At 26.6% G+C, this 20,443-nt stretch overlaps 2 protein-coding genes and 1 long non-coding RNA gene across 7 annotated transcripts in view; 2 read left to right on the top strand and 1 right to left on the bottom strand.

The window, feature by feature from the left end:
* On the top strand, positions 1-4,212 carry LOC122497625 (putative 3-methyladenine DNA glycosylase). Of its 4 annotated transcripts, XM_043604861.1 has the most exons (5): positions 36-146; positions 224-367; positions 2,840-3,052; positions 3,181-3,390; positions 3,638-4,212. In XM_043604861.1, exons 2-5 carry the CDS (start codon positions 298-300, stop codon positions 4,027-4,029), a joined length of 885 nt encoding a protein of 294 aa, XP_043460796.1. In that variant the 5' UTR covers positions 36-146; positions 224-297; the 3' UTR covers positions 4,030-4,212. The 4 variants fall into 4 exon arrangements, with proteins under 4 accessions (XP_043460797.1, XP_043460796.1, XP_043460795.1 ...); XM_043604862.1 differs by lacking the exon at positions 224-367 and having other exon boundaries at positions 1-146; XM_043604860.1 differs by lacking the exon at positions 36-146 and having other exon boundaries at positions 153-367.
* Positions 4,213-12,203: 7,991 nt separating this feature from the next.
* Positions 12,204-18,259, bottom strand: LOC122497702. The gene is made up of 3 exons (XR_006301156.1): positions 18,119-18,259; positions 17,765-17,944; positions 12,204-12,863 (listed from the first exon to the last, which is right to left on the bottom strand). It is a non-coding gene; the product is annotated as an uncharacterized LOC122497702 (long non-coding RNA).
* LOC122497701 (sodium/potassium-transporting ATPase subunit alpha) overlaps positions 18,190-20,443 on the top strand; it is a 102,257-nt gene continuing 100,003 nt past the window's right edge. Inside the window, exon 1 of one of the 2 annotated variants that reach the window (XM_043604967.1) lies at positions 18,190-18,508. In XM_043604967.1, the coding sequence (XP_043460902.1) occupies positions 18,479-18,508 (30 nt within the window). In that variant the 5' untranslated portion in view covers positions 18,190-18,478. The remainder of the gene's footprint in view (positions 18,509-20,443) is intronic. The other variant, XM_043604966.1, reaches the window with a different exon arrangement.

Below are 20,443 nucleotides of genomic sequence, written 5' to 3'. Positions count from 1 at the left end.
TAAATGTACCCTAACGTCACAACTGAAATAGCCTAAATCTATATGTAAACAATTACGTATATTACCTTAGGTAGTAGTTTACGTTCCCAACCCTGTTGTCAGCGTGAACGTCGAAAACACCATGCAAATGCACCCTAAACCACAACGTAAGTTTTTGCCTATTATATGTTTTTTGGTTTTTCTATTCTCGCTATTCTCAAAGTTATTTTAATACTTTTTTCAGTTCTATTCGAATTTTTCATGTCATTTTTTTTGAAAGAAATATAGAAATACGAAAACGGTAAAAAAGAAACAATAATGAATTGTCAAGAAATTGATTTAGCTTCAGATGTCCCTGTGGAAAAGAAATTGGACTTTAAAGCTCTGAGTAATAATAATAATAATAATAATAATAATAATAATAATATTGTGGATCTATGCAGGAAAATGCTCGATTTTCACCAATTTTCACTAGTGTAATTTGCAATTTGAGGCCTAGTGAACGCACAAGTCAAAGGCGGGCTATTGTGAGCGAAGACGAGAATTGTAAAACATTAGTTGGAAATCATTTTCCTCCCGAGTTGCAAATATTTTTTTTAGTGTATCGAAAGTACAAACTTCGTTTATACCACTGTAAAAAATTCTTATTCATTCACACGAACCACAAAGTGTGAATTTTGAATATAAAATTCTCGTCTGCTGAAATTTCAAATGAAAACTATATACTGAACAGTCGTGCTAAGAAATAAATGCCTTCCCCGGACAAACGTGTCGCACTCGTATGTTCCCATGGAAACATAATTATGAGTGCGACACGTTCGTCCGGGGAAGGCATTTCTGAACACGACTGAATATCTGACGGACAGTCAAAAGAAAAGTTAGTCCAAAGTTATAATTTCGTAATTTAACCATAAAAGACAAATTAAATTTTAAATTTGTTTTGGTGGAAGGGTTAATATTTTTATTTTAAACAATTAAAATTTGCGTTTGAATAAAAATTATACTTCTTTGTCAATAAGAAATATTTGTTAACTTTTAGGTTATGCGACCTGAATCGTTTCTTATTGGCAGAAAATTGTAATTTTTATTCAAATACAACTTCAAATTGTTTAAAATATTAAAATTTAAATTCTTTACACTTTTACCAAAACAATTTAAAAATTAAAGTGTTTTTTTTTCTTTTAAAATACGAAGTTATGACATTGGATTAATTTTTGTTCCGATTGATGTCTAATTCTTCCTTAAAACTTGTTTTTTTCACTTTTTTTCTTACACGTTTATGTGGCATTCCACGTCATGTGAGATCCGGGTCCAAATTTGAAATGTTTGGGATCAGTGTTAAAAGTTTGCACAAACAGTAGTCCTATTAGATACAATTAAAAATACCAAATATTATTAATTTAATTAAACAAATGTAAAAACTGGAGGGGATCAAAGTTTAAATTTTTGGTCTTACATGGAATATTTGAAAAATTTGTAGTTTCTTTAAAACAAAACGAGAAGATGTTTTCTATTTTGGGTATTTTTGCTGTTTTTCAACACTTTCGAATGGTGTAAACAAATTTAAAAAAAATTAACCTTTTTAGTCAGATTTTAAATTATCAAGAATATTATCATTTTATTTCAATAATGCTTTTCATATTTGAAAAACAAAATATTAAACAAATTATTCTCAATGAATAAGCACGTTCTTGCCTTTTTTCTGAATATTTATTATATTGCGCTAACCCGACGTTCTGTAGTTCACCGCCCCTGCGTGTTGTTGGGCTGTATATTGTATATAACAATTGAAATAAATTATTATATGCTTTATTAATTATCTGGTGGTCATATTGGATAAATTTGAATTGATTTAGATCATGTGCCAACGGAATAAGAAAATAAACGTCTTTTTTTTAAAAAGTGTATTAATTTGTTAACTTTGATTAAAAAAATATAAACAATTAAAATCTCAAAAATCGGCCTCGGGAGATGTCTTAAGAATTTATTCCCTTTTAATTTAAAACAAAGAACACTCAAATCGGTTAAAAATTGTAAGCTATAGACATTTTTTAACAGTATATTGTAAAAAATTCCACTGTGGGCAGTGCACTGCAAAAGTAAATACTCAATTTGACCAGTTAAAAATTCTTGTCCCACGTTTTGACCTATACATTTTTTTTAGGAGAAAACCTCACCTTTATGAAAAAAATTTTAAAAAAAAATAAAAAATGTCCATTTGTTGAAAAAATGAAATTTTATTTTTTAATTTAATTTTTGAAGGTCAAAATTTTTTTCTTTAAATTTGTTTGCACCATTAGAAAGTGAATAAAAATAACTAAAAAACCCAAAATAGAAAACATCTTTTCGTTTTGTTTTGAAGAAACTACAAATTTTTCAAATATTCCATGTGAATTTGGACCCGGATCACTTAACGTGGAATGCCACTTATATACGTATATATATATAACTTTTTAGTTAATTCAAGATATAATTATTAACTTTATGTTTACAGCGTTGCTCCTGTGAAAATTAGACATTTTTGGTAAATTAAATTAAATATGGTAACAAAAGGACTAACTAATTAAAATTCTTTTAATCTAGCGATATTCATACGTCATTCTTAGGAAAATTTTACGCATTCACATATGAAAATTCAGAACGGATTTTTTATAGTGATGGTGGTGGTGTGATTATTACTGGCGATGTGACAGACATTTTTAATTAAAATGTAATTATACCTAATGATCACATTACCGGAAGGTAATTTCGGTACTTTCGGTGCACATGTTACCCGAAAAAATATTTTGACGGGTTGCAAAAAATTAAAATTATCCGTAGAAAAATTCTAATATATAATTTAACTTTTCATTTGGCCTAGGAGAAGAATTATTGGTTGCTAATGGAAATTCAACTCAGAAAAAAAATAAACATGTGTCTAAAGAAAAAATGAAAAATCTAGAAATATTGAGAACGGAATTAAAACAATTGGAAGATCCTCCTGTGTCCAAATCGGAGAAAGATTTAATGTCAGCTAGACTTGAATTTTCCTTTTTTAATAAGCCTTGTAAAGAATTAGCAATATGTCTTTTAGGTAAAAACGCAATTTTTTTTTATTAAAAACTAAGATTTTAATTGTGTTGGAAATTTTATTAAGTGAAAGTTAATAATTTTTAATTTATGATATATGAAATACACGTGATAATATTTTTATAATTACAGGAAAAATTTTCGTTCGTCAATTGGAAAATGGAACAATTTTGAAGGGTCGAATTGTTGAAACTGAGTGTTATATTGGAGCTGTAGATAAAGCTTCTATAACTTATGATTATCGTATTTCGAGTAGAACTTTGCCCTTGTATATGCCACCAGGAACCATTTATGTTTACTCTACTTATGGAATGTATCATTGTTTGAATATTTCTAGCCAAGGTAAGATTTTATATTATTTACGGAAAAATGTTTGGGACAGTATCTGTACCTTTTGGTGCATTGCTTATCCCTGTCTAAAAATTTTACTATTCAATTCACTTCACACTTATTATTTCCTATTGTTTTTATATGAAGTGAAGTTAATTGTTGGATACATTTTTTGAAAGGTATACCATGTGCACCTTACATTTTTCCGTGTAGTAGTTGGATCTTTCTATCGTTACTGTATTAAGAATAGATTCTTTAGGTGATGGATGTGCAGTTCTCATCCGAGCTATAGAACCTATTGAAGGTTTTGAGCAAATGTCAGACAATCGTAACATGCGAACGAAATCATTAAAAAGGGCTAAAAAAGAATTTAAAATACACGAGCTATGCAATGGCCCAGCAAAACTTTGTATGGCTTACTCGTTAACGAAAGTGCACAGTAAATATTCACTATGTTCTTGGAGAGGATTGTGGATTGAAAACGATAATTCAAGTCAAGAAAAGTTTCAAGTAGTTCATTGCAAGAGAATAGGAATTGAAAAATGTGATCCTACTTGGGCAAATAAGCCTTTACGCTTTTATATTTATAATAATATCTCTGTTACCAAACAGGACAAAGAAGTTGAAAAACAGTTTTTAACTACTAATTAGTATTCAATACATATTTAAATATAATATACAGTAGAACTTCGGTTATCCGAGACATATAACTCCGGGTTATATGAGGTATCGAGCACTACTCGGATTTATGTTCGTTGCATTTCAACTTTTTTGTATTTTTGTCGATTAATATTCTAACACTTTAAACACATAAAAAATAATTTAAATTTTTTATCTAAGTTTTTGATTATTCCAGGCACCTGTTTTCTACCTTACCTTGGTTGAGTATACATAATAAAGTAAAACAAAGAGTTATTACCAGAACTCAAAAGATGCACATAACTTTAAATTATAAATAGTATCTAATTTTATATTTTAGCAATAACAATTATATGTATAGTCATAATTTATTATGTTCATTATTATTAAGTTGTTTTTTGCACTAATTGCAATTTTAACATACTAAATTTGAATAAAACCGAAAAATAGGTTTTTTATTTCTTTTGTTTTTAACTCGATAATTAGATTTTTTAAGTTATAAAGAAATTTGTTAATTTAATTATTTAAAAAAGCTTCTTTTAGTAATGCCGATGATTTAATCGACCGCTCCGAATCATTCCAATAAGTTAATAAATAAAAAAAGAATAACCTATTCTTTACGTTTCAATGGCACAGTCGTCCTCTTCAGAATTTGAAAATTTATTATAACTATAAAAAATATACATGGGTGATTCTTCAAAAAAAACCTCATCGATTTTCTAACCTGTCATCTAAGTGCTTTTCATTCTTTCAATACGTAAAATAATTATTTGAAACGTGAAAATTGATACTTTATCAATTTTTTCTAAAAGTTATGTTATTTAAGAACATTTCGCTAAAATATGAATAAAATATATCGTGTAGATTTTTTAAATATATAGAAAGTGAAATTTGTCATACAGTATCGCGTCATTCCTCTCACCAGAAAATATTATCTAATATTTTTTCTGTGGGTAGTGATATTGATTAATTATTGTGATCAATATTTCAATTAACATCTCTAATATTAATTTCTTAAGTTACTTTTTAAAAAATGTCATTAGTTTGTGTTAAAAAAATTAAAATTGAGACATAAGCAGAGATTCACAACCTACAGCGTCATTCCTCTCACTCATAATAAAAACAATAATAGTAGATATAAATTGATTGCAATTTTTTTTTACATAAAGTTATCCTGTATCAACATGATAGGACATTCTAAGCTGGAGGAAAATTATTTGCCAATTAAATAAAATTAAAAAATGTTGAAATCGTCATTCCTCTCACTTTTCTGAATAAAAATGAAGAATTGATATTGATTGTCGATTGTTTACAAACTATCAGTGAAAAATCAACCTAAAATGTATGAAAAATAATTTTTGACAATTGTTACAAGAGTAGATGTTTTATAATGGTAATTCAATTTAATTAATAAAATTAATTAATTAAAATATTTAAAATATCCTATTTTTTCTTATTTCTATCACTTTAAAAAAGGTTAACTTTGTAAATGAAACACCGGCGCTAAATTTTAACCTTTTATTAATATTAATAAGATGATCAATTATATTATTATATGTTATATGTTTTTCTTTTAACAATGAGTCCCACAAAATTTCTGCATGCTTGCCTTGACGATTCAATTTTTTTTTATCTTTTATTAATGATTTTTCACATGATGCACAAAACTTTTTTTGATCTTTTTTTGTACCGACGTCACAAAAAACACAATTTTCGATTCTCCGAAAATGTAATTAAACAAAAAGTTAGGTTTTACTAAGACAAGCATGCGCGTAGGTGGCGCTAGTGAACTTGACAAAAAAAACGCGAATGGCCTACCTAGACAGTGGTCCAACCTCGACTATACTCCCCTAGAATTTTGAAAACAAAAATAATTATTTTATTGAAATTTAATATTCATTTTTTGCAGCAAACAGTTCGCTAAAAATTGGTATACTAGTGTATTTTTACAGCCTGATCACGAATAATTAATTTTAAATAAATATATTTTTTCTGATTTCTTTCAAAAAAATTGTTTTTGATTAATTATTTGTAATTAGCAAATTTGGTTCCTCTACTTATTGCTTACAATATTAGACATACCATACTTTAATATTTTTTTTTCATTTATTTTTTTGTACCAAAATTTAATATTGGTGTACTGTGTTAAAAGCCGAAAAAACGAAATTTAGGTTTTGAAATAAAGGATTTAAAATTTTTATAATACGGGTTTCAGTTTACGGTTTACATTTCAACTTTCATAATTCACAAATATCTCCAAAAACAGTAGATTTTTAAGAACTTAAATTGTTTCCTTTCTTTATCTAAATGTAGTTGTGCGATTAGGTTATATACAACCTGTTTGGCATTAATTGACCGTATCTAAATCTCAAAAATTAAAATCAAAGTTTCTACATTTTACACGTACGGTGTATAGTAGGAAAACCATTTGTATTAATTGCAGTATTTTAATTTTTGCATCTACATATACTAATAGTCAGATTTAAAAAAAACTAAAGTTTTATTTATTAAACTAAAGTGCACTTTTATAAAAAAATGAAAATTTTTTACCCTACCGTTTAAAAGATATTAAATGTGAAACTTAAAAAATTATTGAAACATTTGCTGTAAATGAGAGGCGAATTCGTAAACGTGGCAACAGCGCTTGTTAAATAGTACAGCTCGTCTGCTACTTTTTGCGCGAAATTTTAAAGACAGCCGTATGACAAACTTGCGACGTTGCCATGATCGTTACTTCATATGGGTGATTCTCCTGAAAGGGACCACTACTTCACGTGTCTCCAACATGAGGTTCATTATTTAAATTAATTTTTTATTAATATTTTATCAAGTTTAAATTTTTTGCAAAATTTATTTATAATCTACGAAGATTTATCTATCTTTATATAATCTTCTAATTCTTATATTAGAAGTTCTTCCTATTTAAAAAACATATTTAATTTTGTCATCGAATTTTGGTTAAACAGAATGTATATTTTATAATTATATTTTAACGTAATTAAATAATTTCAACATATTTATGATATATATCAAATTAAAGTTCAGAATATAACGTTTATTTTTTACTTATATTTGTTTAAAATGTGATATAAAAAGTTATTGAAATTATTAATTAAAATAGTATTATCAATGAGAGTAAAAATTCAATTATTCATCTCCGAAGCCTCGTTATCTATATAATAACATCGTATTTTTTTAACGGTTTAAACATAATATGTAATCTATGTGAAAATATTTGATGATTAAAACTAAAAATATTGTTTAAAAAATTGTAATATTTTTAAAATTAGAAGAATTGAGAATTTTTTCATTATATTATCAATTCATCTCCGAAGCCTTTTTTTTATATTTGATAGGCGTTTTCTTTTGTTTTTTATTTTTTAATCATTGTTTTGAAATATTTAACCCTCAAATTAAATTATTAATTTAATAAATATAAAATATACAAGAAAAAAGTGCAATAAATTAAAACAAAACAATTTATTATTTAAAAAAAAATATTCCTACCGAGTTTTTTTTCAAAATAATTAATTTAAAAGTTATACACTCGAATCTTGATATAACGAGTCTCGATATAACGAGCGCTTGATACAACGAACTGTCAACTCTCGTTACAACGAGAAATATTTCTCCTCTTTTATCCCAACTATTTGAAAACATTTGAACATCGTTTTTTTTGCACATGACATTAATTACAGTTACTTAACTTCACACAAATAAATTGTTTAAGAGTGGGGCTCCCTCACGCAGTCGTTATATCGAGATTTTCGGATCCCTCACTTCTCGTATATCAAGATTCGAGTGTAATTAATTATACTTAACCTCTAGAACACATTATAATAAAATGTTCCTAGATATCTTATTTCTGAAAATTAATTTTGCGCAACTTATATTTTTATCTTTAAGGGTTAAAATCAAAAAATCGTTGAAATCTTGTGGTTGTTAAGAATTCATGATTTTAAATACAAACATTTTGCAGAGTATAATTTTATCTACAATACCTGATCATTTAATTTAATTTTTTATTGATACAACAGGTACAAAAAAGTAAAAATATATATCCAAAATGTCATCGTGTCCCGTGTCCCTATATACATTTTGCGATATAAGAAAATTTTTAATTCAATTTTTTATTATATAAAATAAAATTTCTCTTCGTGTACGTGTTCTCCAATGTATAAAGTGTAATATAGTAAAGTGGTGAGAATTTTTATAACACTAAATGCGAAATTTAAAGAATTTTTAACGTATCCCCAGATTTGAAATTTGTTAATGTCATCGTGTCCTCACACACATATTTACCGGTTTTCAAAGTAGTATCGCAATTAAAAGTTGAAAAACTATATGAAATAAATCAAGTACGATATAAATTTGATAATACGTGAGCATACAGAAATGTCAAAATCAATTTAAAAATCAGTCAAATGATATTTTGAGAATATTAAGAAAAGAGTACATCTTTTTTTTGTCATCGTGTCCACAAGTTTTTTTTTAAAGCCGAACATTTTTAAATGGTAATTAATGTACATACAAAAATTTTTTAGTATATCTATATTATTTGTGTAAATGTACAATTAAAACTAAATTCAAGTTTTCGAATAATAACAAAAATAAAAATTCATGTTTATTATTTTTTGTCATCGTGTCCCGTCCGACATATCTTTTTTTAGGAGTGAAGTCAGACGTTACATAGACAGAAAGAAAATTTCTAAAATCTATATGGTTAGTTATAAAAAAATATTTTAGAAATTCATATTAAAACGATTAACACGCTAAATAAAATGTTATTATTATTTAACAGGTAAATTCAGTAATTAAATAATTAAGTAACTAAAAATAAAAAATTAATTATTACTATAAACTTTTATTTGTAATTTCATCATATTGAAATAGGTTGAATATGTGATTACTAAAAAAATATTATTAAGCTAATAAGTATTTCTTGATTTTGCATTTTATGATTTTTGACATATTTTAGAACATAACTAACAAAACAGACAATTTTTTTAACATTTCAAAGATTTTATTTTCTTTTAAAAAGTTAGACACATGTTGTCGATTTTTTGATTTTGACCCTTAAACATCTTCTAAACTTATTTATGAAAAAAAGTAAATATTTTTGATTTTTTCGAAAATTTGGAGGGGGTAGAGGGGGGTCAATTTGACCAATTTTGCTAACACCGGCTACTTTGTGAATTTTTTCCGAACATACTTGTAATGGGAAAAATTTTTTAGAATATGTTTCTGAAAGGTTTTTTCGTCCTCTTTCCAATGGTGTATTTTATTTTTTAATATTTTAAAAATTTACCCTAATTTTTGATAATTAATATTTAATTTTCAATTTCCCAAAAATCGGTCTGTTTATTTTTAAAATAAATTATTGCAAACGAAAGCTGAGGTTTTTTCTTATCGGCATGTAAATTTTTGGGAAATTGAAAATTAAATATTATTATATTAATTATCAAAAATTAGGGTAAATTTTTAAAATATTAAAAAATAAAATACACCATTGGAAAGAGGACGAAAAAACCTTTCAGAAACATATTCTAAAAAATTTTTCCCATTACAAGTCACGGTGCGTCTAGTCAAAATTAATTGAAAAATGATATTACCTCAAATTTTTTTGTTGATTCTGTATCCTAGCCCTATATAGACACATATCTTATGAAGAGACGAAAATTGTAAGTTTAGCGCTTTTTTTTAACGACGTCAATTACATTTTTTGATAATTTTTCCATTTTTCAACATATTTTATTTCATTTTATTTCCTCATAGAGGAAGTATTGTAATACCAAAATTTTTCGAGTTCGATTTTTTGACATATCTTTATGTTATTCGACCTCAGGAGTTCAAAAATGACATTTTTAAAAAATGTCATTCCGTATGTGTGTGTGTGTAAACATCACATTTTCATAAATATCTCGAAATCATAAAGAGCTTTTGGGTTGAATTTTTTTTAAATTGTAAATCTCACCTGCGGACATAAAGTAAGAGTACTTTGTGATAGATTAATAAAGTTTAACTAAATTTTTTTTGGATTTTTAATTTTCCAAAAAAACATTTTGTTCCCATAACTTTAAAAAAATGTTAGGACACCTACTATAAATGTTTTTCCATAATTTTGTAGAGTTGTTTTAGACGCATCTTTTGAGCCCTAATTGAACATTTTTCGTCCATATTGGCCGAAGATATTAAACTTTTAAAAATAAAAATTTTTGGAAAATAACACTTTTTTGAAAATTTTGTTGAAAAATGTAGAAGTAATCTTAAAATTATCGTTACCGACTTGTAGAGCTTCAGAAAACGCTTCGATTGACCTATTTTTGAACCTAATTCGATAATAAATTTCGAAATTATTGGTTTTTTAAAAACCAAAAATTGTGGAAAATGACATTTTCTCAACTTTTTTGTTTGAAAATTTTTGTTTGAAAACTTTTGTTTAACTATTAAACTATTATAACTATCTTGTAGGGTATTTAAAAATACATTTATTGAATAACTTTTCATAAATATGGTAAAAGTAATTGAATTTTAATTCAATCACTTTTACCATATTTATGAAAAGTTATTCATATATTTCTGTTATTATTACCTTTATGAGAAAGCAAAGTGTTCATGAAATGAGCACCAAAATTATAAAAAAATATACAACTTGGCAGCGGTTTTAAACTTTAAGGGCTACTCTAGTTTACAATACTCTTCACTTATAACCACGCTTTTTCAAGAGTGTAATTATGTACATGTTATATTAAATTATTGTTTCGTTGTTGTCAAATCAATGTTAGCGGGGCTAACCGATACTAAACAATAACAAAGCATATACTAAATGTGAAATACATCACTCTGTTGGATCTATATTTACTTTTAAGTTCTTACGTAATTATATATGTATGTTTAAAATGATATAAAATATGTTGAAAAATGTAGAAATTATCAAAAAATGTAATTGACGTCGTTAAAAAAAAGCGCTAAACTTACAATTTTCGTCTCTTCATAAGATATGTCTATATAGGGCTAGGATACAGAATCAACAAAAAAATTTGAGGTAATATCATTTTTCATTTAATTTTGACTAGACGCACCGTGAAGTATGTTCAGAAAAAATTCACAAAGTAGCCGGTGTTAGCAAAATTGGTCAAATTGACCCCCCTCTACCCCCTCCAAATTTTCGAAAAAATCAAAAATATTTTTTGGGGCACATTTCTACTTGATAGAGCAACAAATTCCCTGAGTTTCAATTTTTTTCAAGAAGTTGGAATTTCAACTTAGGACATTTCACATAAAATGCCATATATATATCATACTTCAGTATGTCAAACTGCACGTGCGCAAAAGTTTTTTGGAAACTCGCATTCATGACCGTTTAGTCATTGGGTACAAACCCCAGTAAACGAAAACTAATTGAAATGAATTAAAAAGAATTCACAAAGAGCTTTCGTGAATCCCGCTTTGTGACAAATACGAATTGGAGCCATGATGCAATTTTCCTGAATTCGTGAAACTGTATTGAACTTCCGAACCTTCTATCCGTACCAATTCACTGGACAAGTTTTGAGCCTTTAATTTTTTTCAATTCGTTAGCACGAATTCAATGCATTCCTTGGCCATTTCTTTCGAATGCGAATTCGTTTGGACAAATTGGTACATATTGAATTAAATTCAATTGAATATACAAAGAGCTTGAGTGAATCCCGCTTTGTGACAAATACGAATTGGAGCCTACCAAAAATTTTAATTCGTTTCAATTCATTTGAATTAGTTTTTTTTTACTGGGACTTGTGAGAGTGACCAGTTGCGCGACAAATACCTTAATTAATTTAGCGACTATAAAACTTTGAAAAGCATTATACTAAATTCATACAAATCTGAAGATATTTCAAAATTGTCGTTCTACATAATCATTCTTTAGAATCTTAGTTTCAAAAAGCTAAAAAAAATAGTGCGAGCGTTCTCGGAGAAAAAATATGCTGTCGATTGCTAGAATTTGATATCTCTCAGGCTCCTGTGTCCATGCGTCAGGGTTGAAACATTAAGTTAACAAAAGAGAAAAATAATATAGAGCTGTGCAAAATAATTCGAACCGAACTGTTCGAATTTTTTCGCCTAGTTCGAATGTCGAAAATTCGACATTCGAGTTAGCTTAGTTCGAATGTCGAATATTCGACATTCGAACTAGCCCAGTTCGGATGTCGAATATTCGACATTCGACATTTCGGCGCCCCAAAACCGAACTAAACTCGGTTCGGTTCGAATTTTGCACAGCTCTAAAATAATACTAAAAATTGTGCTCTGATCTTAGGATTAATAGAAAGCTAAGATTCTAAGCAGTGATTATGTAAAAGGGCCATTATTTTGTTTAATTTCTCTTGAATCTACCAAGCGTTAAAGCCAAAGTATGCAATTCTAAAAAAATTACTTCTTTTTTTAACTTTGTAACATATTTTAAAATCTACTTAAGGAATGTCTTTTAACTAGATAACATTCTTTCCCGAATTTAATAAACTTTCCAACGCTATCAAGATGAAGTTTCTAGTTTCATTTTTCCCAAGCTCAGCAGATAATTATGCAGAAGTACGACTGACTAAAACTTCCTTCTTAACTTAAGAAATTATATCAAACGCATTTTAGTTTGAGAACTTAGTTTAAGAATATTCAATGTGTTACTTTTCTAATATTTTTTAAAGTATTAATCAGTATTAACTATAGTTATATATATGATATTATATAATATCATATCCACCAATTGGGAACAGATCCAAGAATTTTTATCGTGCATTTGCCTAAAAGAAAGTAAAAATTTTTCCATTGATGATTCATTTGCGAAAATTTATCGGCACCAAAATTATCTGAAAAAAAGAAAATTAATTATCATTTAAAAGAAACTTCGCAAAAATAAAATAAATGTAATTAGTGACATCTATTATATATGTCATTTAAACTCTTTGTTTTAGAGTTAGGTGTTCATATGATAATTATATTGATATTATTATATTGATAGGAATTTGTTATTTATTTTAAAAGTCAGTTCTAAAATGTTTCTAGAATTCAAAAATAAGAAAATGTTGATTCATAAATCCCAATTTTCTCTAATGGCGTCTTAAGGACTTTCTACGTCCCAGTGCCCGCTGAAGTCAAATTTCAGTTTTTTTGATACTTTTACTGTAACCCTTTATATTGAACATATTTTTTATTTTCTACGTTAAATATAAGAATACATACTATGAAATTTTCAAACTTAAAACCTGAAAATATCAATATAGAAATTGTTTGCAAACTCACGTTCATTGATTTTAGAAAATTTGTAATAGACATCAAATTCATGACTCTAAACTTGTTAATAAAATAAATGTAATGAATATAATTTAAAATTTTAAAATATCAACCGATATCAATATCAACTTTATAAAAAATTAAACAATATTGAAAAAAAAAATTAATTAAAAATTTTGTCGGAAATCAATAAAATATGATTATATGGCTTAAAAATTCGGATTTATTATTTATATTTCATTTTTATAGTGAAAATTAGTTGTATTTATATTAAAAAGTAGCTACAAAAAGTGTTACATCAATTGAGCCACCAATTGAGCCAAATTTGCCAAAAATTAAAAAATTTGCATTTTTTTAATTTTTTTAATTTTGTGAAAAAAGTTATAACTTTCGTTCGGTTTAATATTTTTCAATCGGATATGGCTAAGATATAAGGTTAGACTAATACCTAAAAGTCTGTAAAGTTTCCTTTTAATCGGTCAAGTAGTCTTTGTGTTTATCCTGGACAAAATATTGCAGACAGACATACATACATATTTTTTTTATTGACATTTTTGGAATTCTTACTACTCGAATAGAGAAATTAAACATGAATTTTCAAATTCTATGCAATGTACAGACAAAAGTCTGATCTTATTTATAAAGATTATTTTCAAAATTTCAATTCAATTATTTTCTAAAAATTTTAACTAAAATATTTCTGAAATTCACTTGTTTACAAGACAATTTCATTAAATTTTGAATAATTCGAACGTTTTTCAATTAAATATCATATAGTTAAAAATATAACTAATTTGAAAAAAATGTTTCAAAAAACTAACTTATTCAGAATTTTTAATTAAAATCTTTTACAATTCAACTTTTTTAAATCTATAATTTGAAAGTTTTTAAAATTTAATCTATATTGATATTAGTAATATTAATTTAAAATTCTAAAATATAGAAATAGTTACCTATAAATTATTGTAGAAAAGTGAATTGATATTAATGAAATGGAAAATACGGTTTTTTAAACATTTATTTTCTAAGAAAGGAAATTTTATTTATTTTTATTTTACTTTATTTATTATTTAAAAATTAATTTTTATAAATTTCGTATTACTTTTGTTCTAATTAGTTCAAATTTGTTTTGTGATAATATTATTGCAAAAAAAATTTATAAATTAATTAATTTTTCACTATTTTATAGGATGTGAAATTTCTTCTCTTTTAAATTTTTTCGACGCATTTATTTAAAATTATATTTTGTTTAATTATTGTTAAAAATAGAAAGAATTTAACATTAAATTTAATATTTTCTTTTTTTAAGTCTGGACAACAAAGTCTTGGACAACAAAATTCATAATTTTCTTATAAATTCTAGAAATTGAATATATTTCCAGTACTTTTGATAAAATTCTCTGACAAAATAAGACGATTTTATAGAAGATCATTTAATCTTTTTTAATGAAATATACCTAATTAATAAGTCTTAAAATAAATATTTTTATTTTTTCTCACAAAATAATAAGTGCTTTAAAAAAAAATTTCTAAAATCCCTGTTAAGGTCAAAATTTACTGTCATTTCCCGGTTTTTCTCGATCCAAAAATAATTCCCTTTCATTTCCCGGTCCAGCGGCCACCCTGTAAAAGTTATCGATTCTTAAACCAGATCAGTAATTCTTCGTTGAAAATTCATTAAGATCTGAAATTTACTATATAGTTCTTCTTCAAAAGCTATTTTTTCATAGGGATTTATAGGAAATCTGCATATTGATACCTTGGATTCTGAACTCCAAGGTTATATGGGGTTGGTATAATAGAAAAATTAAAAAAAAATATGTAAAATAAATAAATGATAATAATGCTTAATAAGCTGGCGATCTACTGCCAGCTCCGAACCACTAAAAGCCGTAACCCCTTTTTTGGAGCCCTTACCTACCAATGGTTCCGTGGCACTTCATATTTTGTCTCATATCCACAATACTTGAATAAATTCAGAAATAATTCTTGAAGGTAAATTTCCCAATTCGTAAACAGTTGAGCTTATATGCAAATTTAAGTGGAAATTAATTAACAGGGTGTCTAATAAGGATTAAGAAAAACATTCCCTTACTTTTCCATGACTTCCCTGACCGTTAGACACCTTGATTAAATATAGTGTCGTAAGTAAAAACATCATATTTTATTACCCAATTGTTAAAAATTTCACGATTAAAAATTAATAATTTAAAATTATTACAATAAATTAATAATTTGACTAAAATATTTGAAAGTGCACTAATTGTTACACGTCTCACCCCATATGGTGTCTATTAGAACAAAAGCGTTTACAAATTGGTACTTTCACCTTTTTTCATAAAAACACAATGATTTACTGTACTTTGACAATAAAACTTTATTTAAAGTCATATTTGCATTAAAAATTGATATAATATCTATCATAAGAAAAAGATTTTCATAAAAAAAAGATAAAAGGAATTTTTTTACTATTAAGTATAGAGGAAATTTTAGTAGTTTACAAATTGGGACATTTACCTTATCTGAATAATTATTGTTACGCTTACGAGTTGTCATTTGACAATATTCTTAATATCATTTTAAACAGAAAGTAGATTTGTGTTAAGTAAAAAGTCAAATTAATTTAAAGTAAAACGAAAATTTACAAATTTAAAAATCGACTAAATTTTTTTTAAGTTCTGGAGTCTATTTATGCGCCCTGGTTTCTGTCCATCTTTCAAAATTCAACTAGAAAATGATGGAATGAAAATTGAAATTTTGTTTTATGTTTTTATTCGATCAAGAATTTGTTTAATTCTTCAATTATGCAATAAAATGTGCCTCATTTAAACAAGGTAGTTTTTTCTTGCGAAAAAAGCTTTTATTGCATAGGAAGAGAAAAAAAAAGTTTAGGAGAGATAGATTTTCTGTTTTCTTTTATATATACAGTAAGAAAAGCTATCAGTCAGTCATAGGAAAGTATGGGAATCGCATAAGTCTGTCTCACTCCCACTCATGGGATATGACTGACGTGGTAGGTTTTCTTACTGTATATATGCTTTCTGTTCACATGGAACTGCATTCGCGGCCTTGAAGCAATATTGCCTATATAGTGTAAAATTTAAAAAACGGTTGAATTTAACTGTGAGATGAGAACATAATGACAGGAATTTTACTTGAATAATAATGAAAAATACAACAATCTTTGGCTGTATTTCTTATTTTAGTACTCATTCATGAACGCAGTCAAAAAAATTCCCAGGAGATTTGATTTTGCAGTTGTTTTTGAAATTAAACTGATTTTTTCAGTTAACAAAATTCAAAATTTATAACTACATAAGAAATAGTAAAATTTCCCTAAAAGTCCCCTTTTTCTAATTTTCGCCCCTAAACATACCTACCCTATTTTTCTCTTTTATCTTTTAATGATGAATTCACACTAAATTTCACAATATGCCGTTGAAAAAGTTTCAATTGGAAACTTTCGTTTTGAAAGTTTCATATCTTTAAATTTATGATCGATGAGATTTTGCATGAAATTTATAAAATTTGTAAGGTTAGTATTTTGGTGAAGTCAAGTCTCAATTGTGTTTAGAAGTTGGTTGTATTTGTGTGTATTTTAAATTCTTATAATCTGCACAAACTTCTTATGACATACATTACTGTACCGGCCAAAATTGTGAGTCCACCCATTTTCAAGGGAATGAAACAAATTTTTCAACATCAAAATGAAAACTAAAATTTTTTTCGGTATACGTTTTGAAAGATGATAAAATTTTGAAAAGAATAAGACTTTACAGAAGTCATTTGGCCAGTATTTTATTTAGATTTTTTTAAAAAATCGTCATTTTCAATGTTTTACAAAAATTTAAATAACTTCTAAAATAATAAACGCTTTTTAATGATCTTAAACTTATTTTAAAGGTCATTTTGTACAGAATAAGAATTACTTATAGGCATTAACCTGTAATTTTTTTCTTAGAATAAGCAGGACGTCAAAGTTAGACAAAGAAATTCAAAAAATTTGAAATAATTTTTTTATACTAAAAACTATTCTAGAAAATATATAAAACATGATATAGTGGAAATTTTTCAAGAAAATTTAATAAAAAAAATATGTTTGAATTAAAAATTTTTTTTAATAAGATTATTTCAAATTTTTTCAAATTTTTTTGTCTAACTTTAACGTCCTGCTTATTCAAAGAAAAAAATTACAGGTGGACTCACAATTTTGGCCGGTACTGTATTTCTAAAAGACTAAATTATTTTAAAAATGTAATAATTGGTGAAATTTATTTATTATGATTGATGTAAATGGATTAAAAACTTGTTTTTTGTTTATTTAATGCATGTGTTTAAAAAGAATCTTAGTTTAATAATTAAACTGAAAAGAAGATTTTATGAAAATTAAAATTAAGAAAATAAATTTTTGTAAAATTAAATATTTTGAATTTATATTTGAACCTTAAAGATTTGTTAAATGTAAATTAATATTTACCGTTGTACTCCTTATTGTACTGTACAATTTCTTAAAGCAGTATTTAAAAATTGTACTAAACTTTGTGTTCTTATAAATAAATTATTTTTTTTTCTTTATTTAAAACATTTTTATAGTCCCCTATTTTTTAATTCTCAGTCCCCTATTTCCCCTAAATACTTTTTAGGGGCACTGCGAAGTCTGCAAAAGAAGAAAGTGAATTTAAAGAAGAATGTTATATGTAATATTGTAGTTATTAGAAAAGCAGCTGTAGTGCACAAAAGATAGGTATAGGTGGTAAATAGATAGAAATATAAACATATAAATAGAGGGATAATGAGTGGTATGCGTGAAAAGCAATGTAGTAATATTCACCTATTGAATGACGTCATCGGGAGCCGCTGTGCCAGTCGAGCCGCGCCGGGTCGGGCCAGTTGCACAGTTGCCAGTAAACAACTAAGATCGGCTTCTACATCGACAATGTTCATATAGTTTCATATAGTGCTTTCCTTTGTGTAGTGTAACCTCACCCTTGTGTCATCGAATGTATCGTTGATCGACAAGTAATTTTGACAGGTTATATATGTGACATCACTATCCTGGAAGAACAAGTTTTATATAAAATTTTATAAGATCCTGTTAAGTGAGAAAAAAGAAAAAAATTCATATAGTGAGTGGGAGGTGTTTTGAAAACCGGCGAACACAGGTGTCTCGGCGGTCAACCTTGTTGTCAAGATGGCGTCAAAGGGAAAGTTGGCCACTGAGGTGAGTTTTTTTCGTTTTTTTCTTCGATTTATACTTGTATGTGTTATTTTTAATATGACGAGCACGTTGCTCTGTTGACTTTATGGCAAAGTCACAGTACTCGGGGGTTCGTTGGGCGTTGACTTAATTGTCATTCCTGTGGAATGATGCATGACTTATTGTCACCGCTCGCACGATGATCGCGACTGCGGCGTCGCACAATCGCAGTAACCTCAAACTCATAACTCAAACTAACTTTTTTAGGACCGTCGCGTGCGTGGCTGGATCAGAGACCACGCCTTGCGCTCAAAGGATGAATCCCGTCTTTAAATTAAGTAGTGCTTACTGCAACAATTCACATTAGATTAGTTCTAATAATGTCCGAAACTGTACTATTATACTTTTTTTGAACAACAAATTTATATTTTCAGGTTATGTTGTTCAATCAGTCCTCCTGTCAGAGGACTATTATGATAATGACCATTTTGCAGCTTTTTTATAATTATAAAAATAATTTATATCACGCAGTATTTTATTTGTGAGCAATGATAATATATGTCAACTGGAGAACTTTCAAGTTATGTTTTCTATACGTTTGGAATTGTTATTTAATTACGTATGACGAGATGTTGATGTTGCAAAAGAAAATACAGTGTGTTTCAGTGATCATTTATCTACTGCTATCAAGTTTAACCATGAATATTAGGTACACATTTTTTTTCAAATCCAACTGTTGTATCTGAAATGATTACAAACGCACTTTTGTTTGGATTTCATTATTTTTAAACTATTCTAATTAAAATAGGTGTACCTATTAAAGTAAGAGTAATTATAATTATATTGATTATACTGATTTTAAAAAAGCTGTTCAAATTGATGCTTAGCTCATTTTTATTGTAAAAACCATAAAAATCATGGCTATGATTTTTGTGGTTTTTACCATGAAAATGAGCTAAACGTCAATTTTAACAATGTTTTTTGGAATCAGCGCATCAAATTACGTATAAGTAAAAAATGAAAGGTTCAGAGCTTTCGAAAATTCAACGTAATTTAAAGATTTGAATATTAAAAATCGATTTTCTATTACCGTTTTGAATATTTTTTAACGCCTCTTCAAAAATTAAAATAAAATATTACCTCGTTTAGTGATTTAATTTTAAAGAGTCAAAATGAAGGTAGTGTCTCCCCATATTACAAATCTTTTGGTGAAAATAGTAAAGGACTTAGATATAATTTTCAAGGAGATTCAATGTTTAAATATCTAAAGGATGATAAAAATTCCCCAAAGAAGTTATTAAAAATTTTAAACATTCTAATATGTTTAATTATTTTATTTTTGGATTTTGTATTTAATTTAAAATTAAATATTCCAATAAAAATAAATAAATATTTTTTATAGAATTTTATAGAATTTAGGTTATTAAAAGACTCCAGTTACTAATTCACTTGGAAATTTGCCTTTCGTATATTTTAACAAAGAATTTAATAACGTTTGATAATTATTTTTATAACATAAATTGTAGTGTTAAGCAAAAATTATATTTAAAAGTCTATTTAAGAAAATCACTATTTGCAGATGGTTAGGTACCAATTTCTCGAGGTTCTGATTCCCAAAGTTATTGGGTTAATTATTAGGTTATTCAAATGTATAAGAACCTAACAATTAACCCTTTTCCAATATTTAAAAAATTGTGTTGACATTTATTTTTCAAATAAAAATAATACAGAACATTACTAACACCAAAAAAATATACTTATTTAACTTTTTCTTAACTTTTTAAATACATTAAATTAAATTAAATATGTTAATTATAAATTAATTTAAAAATAAATAAATTTAAGTCAAATTAAATTTGTACTAGAATCTTCTTCACTTACTGCGCGAAACATATTTTTGAAAAATATTTGTTCCTTATTTTCAATGCACAAAATAGCCCCCAAAACCCAATATATGCA

Source organism: Leptopilina heterotoma, unplaced genomic scaffold, assembly GCF_015476425.1.
Source record: "Leptopilina heterotoma isolate Lh14 unplaced genomic scaffold, ASM1547642v1 Lhet_135, whole genome shotgun sequence".
Classification (NCBI taxonomy): domain Eukaryota; kingdom Metazoa; phylum Arthropoda; class Insecta; order Hymenoptera; family Figitidae; genus Leptopilina; species Leptopilina heterotoma.
This window is presented reverse-complemented; position numbering and strand designations above follow the sequence as displayed.